The sequence below is a fragment of the Doryrhamphus excisus genome, chromosome 3 (genome assembly GCF_030265055.1).
Source record: "Doryrhamphus excisus isolate RoL2022-K1 chromosome 3, RoL_Dexc_1.0, whole genome shotgun sequence".
NCBI lineage: Eukaryota > Metazoa > Chordata > Actinopteri > Syngnathiformes > Syngnathidae > Doryrhamphus > Doryrhamphus excisus.
This window is the reverse complement of record NC_080468.1, coordinates 21,394,231-21,401,856: the sequence shown is the minus strand read 5'-3', so window position 1 is coordinate 21,401,856 and position 7,626 is coordinate 21,394,231. Positions and strand designations below refer to the sequence as shown.

Below are 7,626 nucleotides of genomic sequence, written 5' to 3'. Positions count from 1 at the left end.
ACAGTTGAGCTCCAGCTAGAAGAACCCCTAGAATTCCCATTAAAAGTCCCTAATTTCTCAGAGCGAAGACAGTCACAGAGGCCTGCAGCAAGGCCTTACTCTTCCAACGTCGAAAAAAAAGAGTGTGTTAGCTACACTGCATTGGCAAACTCTCCATTTCCCAGCAATGTAGGTCACTGCGGTGTCTATACATATATTTAGCGCCATGAAGAACAGAGTTCCTCTGCTTGGCTGGAGCTTTTTTCTGGTTATTTGTAGCTGCAGGAAAAGTTTCTCTGCCGGCCCAACCTCTGAGCACCAGAAACACATGACACAAACGACCGCGGAGGGTTCGGCCCCGACGCTTGAAAGTACGAGTCAGCATCTGTTAGACTGGAGGGGTCGGTGGTAGTATCTCACATAAGTTGCTACGTTTTTTTATTTTTTACGTTTTAAAGTTTCTCAGAATGCCACGGAGAAAAAAAAAGAAAGTTTGTGTCTTTGTCGTCGATGAATACTACATGCTTGAAACACGGCAGGGTTCATCAGCTGACATGGCGAGAGATCCACGAGAGCGAGCAAGCGAGAGAGAGCGAGAGAGAGCGAGAAGACGGCGTTGTTGGATACTGTCGGTAGTTTCTGATGGATGGCGCAAATACTGAGGGTTCTTCTGTGCGGTACTGCGGATTCCACACAGCCTGATCAGCCGGTCATGATTTGCTAGTTGGCACGGGAAGGTGTTGAGACACGAGGTCCAAACGAGTCAGTCTGCCTCTGTAAGGTCGGGCTCGGCTTTACAAATGTCTGCCCTTTGCGGCCTCTTTCACTCTCGCTCTCTCTCTCTCAAACGCGGCCTGCCTCTGTTGTGTCATGGCGGCACTCCCTTCAGACGTAATACTCCTTGTCTTTGTTCTTCTTGTTCTTGGGGGCTGTCTTGCCGGCGCACGGCGCCTTCTCCTTCACCAGTGTCCCGTTGCTCTGTGTGGCCGAATTGCTGATATAGTTGCGGCTTTGGTCCACCTGGTAGGAGCCCTCATCACGGTTGCGGTACTTGTACATGGCGTAGAGCAGAATGAGGATGCAGAGGGCGGCGGCCGCTACGATGCCGACCACCATCCCCGTGGTGCTGCTCGACTGCTGCACTTCCACGGCGCCCGGCAGGCCTCTGTCGGGAGATGTGGGGTCTGGAGTGGGAACGTGGGGAAAATTAGGAGGGTAGGTTATTCCAGGGACTCTGCGGTGGCCGGGGTCTGACGAGGGGTGGGCTGGCGGCAGCAGCACTTGATCCCGGGTGTTCATTTTTCCCGCCGGGATGTTGTTGCTACTGCTGCTGCCGCCAGCTGCCACCTTGACGCGAGGGCTGAGCTGGTCGGGGTCGGCCGTGGGGGTGGAGGACACGGGCGAGCGGTGGTCATAAGGGAAGTGTGAAAAATGGCGGTCTCGGGGGCTTTGGCCCTCTACGGCCGGGGGAGGAGGGAGGACGGTCCTGTCTGTGACCAGGGGGGAGTTTTTGTAATAATCCTCGTCGTCAGACTCGGTCATCTCCCCCGAGCCATACGCGGACACCTCAATATTTTCCTCGCAGTCCTCTTGGTCCAAGGGGCAGGGGGGCCGGATGTTAGGCAAGGGGAGGGACTCTTTGGTGGTTTCAAGTAAAGTGAGGAATGGGCGGTAAGTGGTGGGGGGTGAGGGCATTATTGGGTAGCGGGTGGCGATGGAGGGGGGATCTAGCGAGTCCACGGTTATAATGGGCAACACTATTTCACCTCCTAGGACAAGAAAGAGAGAGTGGAGGGGAACGGGTCAGGCCACAAGAACACAGAAGCTTTGGTGACAACTTGACATGAGGTTAGTTCTATCATTCAGTCTAAACTATCTCATCAGTTCTATGCTGATCTGACAATCTGAAATCTACAAGATGTTAGAACATTGTCTACCCTAAACCTGTGTAGCTCTACATGCTATGTCAGTAGTACAAGTTAACAGCAGACTACACATTACACTGAAACAGCTAACATCTAATGCACTGCTAGACTATACATGAAGCTGACCTAACACTCTGATGTCTCTGCTGTGATTGGTTGAAGAAGATAGCAAACCACGAGGTTCAGGTCACTTACATCAACAAATTGGCCGCATGATTTTTGCATGAAAAAAAAAAATTACAAAAAGAAAGCTGTGTAAGATTGTTCTTGGATAGTGATCAACATCCACCCTCCCTCCCCCCCTCCCTTCTTTACCTTCACTATTTTTTTAAAATTAAATTTACCCCTCTTTGGCTCATCCTTAATTAGCTTAATCGACAGAATCTCACAGATGTGAGTACAGCCCTCACATTGCAGCAACAATTTAATAGTTTCTCAAAGGACAATAATATAGAAAGTCAATTTTATATACTTTGGAGTAGTCAGTGTACAGCTTCCATATAGAGCACTTACATATAGAGTACCATCCACTGAAAATTAGTCAACACACAGCCATTATTGTCTGAATATCTGGTGACACAAGTGAGTCACAAAGTAATTGTGGCATGATAGTTATAGCGCCACGGTCCAGGCTGCATGAGTGCTGCTGGCACTGGGGAACTGTGGTTCATCAAGAGGAAACATTCCAACACAACTGAGTAGCATGATAATTGTGTTCTGCCGACAGCCATGAAGGGTACTGGTAGTGTCATGTGCCGGGGCTGCACGAGTGCTGCTGAATATGTCCTCCAGGATAAGAAGTGCCTTGCTGAAAAAGGAGGAAGGGTTAAGGTAAATATTAACACCAAGGACATAATTTGGGTGTGAGGTGAAGTCATTTGTAGTGGATTTCACGTTTCACCTCAGTGGACCGCAATTACTCCAATGGCAGCAGCACTCATACATCCCCAGACCATGACATAACCACCACTGTGCTTGACTGTAGGCAAGGCAATTATGATGCTACACACTGGTGTAGGAATGAACCACAGCTTCCCCAATAGTGGCAGCACTGGTGCAGCCCCAGACCATGAAGCGTACCGCCACCATGCTTCACTTGACAAGACACAATTATCTTGCAGGGGCGGTTTTCCCACATTCCAAAAACGTACACGCTAGGCTACTTGGAGACTCTAAATTGCCCATAGGTGTACGTGTGAATGGTTGTTATAGTATAGTTATCTATAAATGCCCTGTGATTGGCTGGCGGACAGTCCAGGGTGTACTCCGTGTCTCGTCGGAAGTCAGCTGGGATAACTTCCTGATCAATCGTGACCTTAATGAAGAGAAGCAGTATCGAAAACTATCAGTATCAGGAGTGGGACATTGATGAGAGACTTTCTTTATTTAAATTTTCGGATGACAAGAGCAACTTTTGACTACACCTCTTGAGTTTCTCCAACTCTCGCATGGCAAAAAGTGTATACAAAAAATCTGAAATCAGATACAGGTCACATTTTAGCAAAAAAAAAAAAAATTTAATTGACTTGTAATGTGAAAGTAGCTTATGTTTTGGCCGTGTGTTGACTTTTCAATGACTATTCTGCTATACAAGCTGTACACTGACTACTCTAAGTGATATGCATTTCTTTAGTATTGTTGCTTAAGAATCTAGCTTGCTGAAATGTGAGGTTTGCACTCACTTTTACCTCGTAGGCCCCTTCCCTCCCCAAAGCAGACAGATACACAGGTCAATGACATTCCGCATCACTATTCACTTCTACGTGTTAATAGATTCTACATTTCTTTCAGTCTGAATGAGCCACATTATATCTATCATTCATAGAAAAATTACAGGTCACTGGATGTCAAACAAATAAGCTTTTAAGGTTAGAACACAACATGACATTTTATCTTAGTTACATAGGGTAGAGGGTGTGGAGGAGGGCCGGGGGTGGGGTGGGGGGTTGGTCATGTTATAGAAACATATGATAAGAAGAAGCATGAAATCATGACTGCATGGCTCTTTTTTTTTTTTACTTGACGAGGTGAAACGGGAGTGGGTGGGGTGGGGTTGGGGGGGGGGGGGTCAATCAGAGGGAAGAAGGAAGGGGGGACTCCCACCTCTTTAAGTCAGCTCAGCCCCGCCCCCAAATCATACAGACAAACATTCGTCAATCACATTAAAAAAAAGCTAATGCATTCAAAGCCATCATTTCAGCACAGACACCCCCAATTCTATCCCCACCCTCCCCGAGGCCTTGAAGAGAAGCAAAATGTGAGAGCTGTGAAGAGAGAAACTTCAAGCATATTCTTCACTTGTGCAGAGGGCTAGTTTCCATGGCAATGACGTCTATTTTGTGTTTGCTCTGTTTCCCTCATTCACTTTGTGTGTATGTGCATGTGTGTGTGTGTGTGTGTGTGTTTGCCGGCTGCTTTTCACCTTGACGCCTGAGAGGACAGCAGAGCACGTTGGAGGAACAAAAAGACGAGCGGCACAAAGACGTAGAAGTTTGCCGGATTAGTTGGAATCCGTTTCTAGTCGTGCGGAATGACTTGTCAAAGTCATACTGTTTTTTTTTTTTCCAGGCAGTGCAGGTTTAAATTTATTGTCCGCCTGTGTGGATGCATGGCAGGCTTTTGGTATTCCAAGGGGCAACCACAAACAAAAGGCAAGAGGTGGTCCAGGTATAACTATGTTTCTAACCGATGCCTGCTGCTGCCTCTCAGAGCCACAGCCTCGAAGCCATCTTTGTGTATCAGGTGGACCATGGAGACTCAGCCCTCAAACACGTCTCCTTCAAGGGGTGTCCAAAGTGATGCCTCTGGGCTATTTTCAGCCCATAGCTTGTTTTTTTTTTATCGGTCCTGAGCATATTGTAAAAATAAAGCTGATTAATTATTAATGGGAAATAGAATATTGCATTAATTTACTTAGATAAGATGGATGTTTACCATATAGACATTGACTTACAATGGTTAGGTTATCACAGGCATCCTCCTATTTGTATGCTGCAAAAGGTTTGGACACCCTTGTTTTACTTACTGCAACCTCATTATGCAGCACAGATTGGCCAGAAAATCCAAGAACAAAAGTGCTATGGTGCTAAAATGTGTGGCCTGGCTAGATAAAACATGTATGAAGAATAACAATGTTGAATGCTATCACCTAACCAATAAAACCGGAGCGACTCTGGGATATTCAGTCTGACTGATTGGCTTTGACCCCCGTGATTGGACCGCACCAAGGTGGTGTAACCACAAGTTGAGGCTGCATGATGAAACCCCTTCTTTATCTCCACCCGGCTCGGGATGAGTCAGCCGCCTCTATTTACGGGGCAGATGGGTACTGATGCGGCTGTGTCGTCCTCCTGACAAACATCGTTACTCCAGCCGTCACGTCAGACCGCTCGCGGCCATTTGAAATATTTACAGCGAAAGGGCCTCGTCGGGAGCAGGAGCCGCTCCGTAATTTGTCTCTGATCGGACCGCGGATGGAAAAATCCATGGCGGCGTGACACAGCAGGTACAACGGCTGCCGCCCGTATCATCTTTTGTGATGTTGCTCTTCATGAGGTGTTTACAAAGCCACTGCTGTTGTCATTCACTGGCACAAGGGGATAGTCATGTGACACAAATACAGAGACAACCGCTCATATCAAGACCCGGAGCCTCACTAGTGGACAGAAAGATACCTGAAAAAGCCTTCAAAATAAAAGTCCATCTAACATTCATCCAAACAATCATAACTGAAGAATTACTAGGGGTGTATGGCGGAGAAGCATACACGTTAAAAGTTAAATTCTGGAAACAAAAATACAGTGCAGCCCAGCCTATGTCCAAACAGCTTTGATGATTTTTAAAATCAAACATAAAAAATGCAAACTTCTATCAGGTAATTCTCCCAATTCATAAAATAAATATGAAATATATAATCGTTTACAAGGTTTCTTTTTCGGGAAGTGCAACAACGCAGACAAGTGCAAGACTAACAGTTAGAAAATGAATAATGGATATGAATAAATATTTTATTTTTAGTAAATGAAAGTTGCTGCTGAAGTGTGCAGCATTAAAAGTTCCAACTTGAAGCCCTGTTTCCCATCTATACTGAACAATGGCAGGACATTGCCTTCGTCTTATCCACTTGCCTTTGTCCATTTATATATTTCACCGGGAAGGCCAAGGGTCCCCAAATAGGAAACATCCATCCAGCCATCCATCCATCCATCCATCTTCTATGCTGCTTATCCTCACTAGGGTCGCAGGGCTTAGAGCCTATCCCAGCTGTCTTCAGGCGAGAGGCGGGGTACACCCTGGACTGGTCTTAAATAGGAAACTTGAACAGCAAAATATGGCTCTGGCTTCTCCTTGGTACTCTAGCTTTCCATGACACCCCCCCCCCCCCACTCTCCACTATATTTGTTTACAGAGTAGCAATTCAATGTCCTATCCCTCACTTAATCTCTACTGTGTTGGAAATTGGTACCCTATGTACTAGGGTTTTATTTTGAAAAATCTTGATGTTTATAACATTTTGCTTATGAAAACCAAAAATCCATATTTCCAATCAAAACAATTTAAAAATAAGACTTATAATACAGAAATTTCACTCCACTGAAAATAATGTTTAATTACTGTAATCAATACTTGGTTGTCGCTCCTTTTGCACGAATGCATGAATAAATCGCTGCTTTAATTTGGTCTGGCATGGAGGCCATCAGCCTGTGGCACAGTTGAGGTGTTACGGAGGCCAATGGTGATCTTCACAATAATCCACAGATTCTCTATGGCGTTTAGGTCGACGGTCACGGGGTGCTGGAGCCTATCCCAGCCGTCTTCGGGCGAGAGGTGGGGTACACCCTGGACTGGTGGCCCGCCAATCACAGGGCACATATAGACAAACAACCATTCACACTCACATTCATACCTATGGACAATTTGGAGTTGCCAATTAACCTAGCATGTTTTTGGAATGTGGGAGGAAACCGGAGTACCCGGAGAAAACCCACGCATGCACGGGGAGAACATGCAAACTCTACACAGAGGGTGGAATTGAACTCGGGTCTTCTAGCTGTGAGGCCTGCATGCTAACCACTCTCCACCATGCAGCCAATTTGTAGGTCAATCCAGCGCAATAATAACGTTGTCAGTAAACCAGTTACTAGCGGTTTTGGCACCGTTGGCAGGTGAGGTCATGTTGGAATATGAAGTCAGCTTTTTTTTTTTTTCAAAAGTTTTCAGCAGATGGAAGTGCTGCAAGTGCTGCAAGAACGAGCTAGACAGCTGCATTGGCTCTGCACTTGATAAAACAGAATGGATCAACACCAGAAAACGTGACAAAGAAAAGAGGCTTTGAATATTTCACTGCATGCACAATGAACCTAGAATATTTGAAAGTTTCAAAATTGGAATGATATTATGGAAGAAAACAAACTTTTACACAATATTCCATTTTTTTTGACAGGGCTCTGTATATGTAATGTTATATGAAGCAACTTGCTCGACAAATAATTCCTATTCTTGGAGTGACAACTTCACACTTATGGGAATACGGTTATAATTAAGCATCTCTGTAAATTAGAACATCTTTGAAGAATGGAGGCATATGTAGAGTCAGAAGCGCTCTTTAACATGAGAGGAGCATCCACAGGTTGTCTTTATGCTATATATTATCAGATGAATTATTGAGGAGCTTCCTCAAAGCTCTCATCTTCTCACAGTAAAACTGATAAAGCGCCTCCCA

General features: G+C 45.6%; 1 protein-coding gene across 4 annotated transcripts in view; it reads right to left on the bottom strand.

The window, feature by feature from the left end:
* The window catches only part of LOC131125407 (neurexin-2-like), a 410,351-nt gene that overhangs the window by 1,176 nt on the left and 401,549 nt on the right, over positions 1 to 7,626 (bottom strand). For all 4 annotated transcript variants that reach the window (XM_058066943.1, XM_058066944.1, XM_058066946.1 and 1 more), the window contains one exon: positions 1 to 1,748. This exon is cut by the window's left edge. In XM_058066943.1, the coding sequence (XP_057922926.1) occupies positions 865 to 1,748 (884 nt within the window). In that variant the 3' untranslated portion in view covers positions 1 to 864. The remainder of the gene's footprint in view (positions 1,749 to 7,626) is intronic.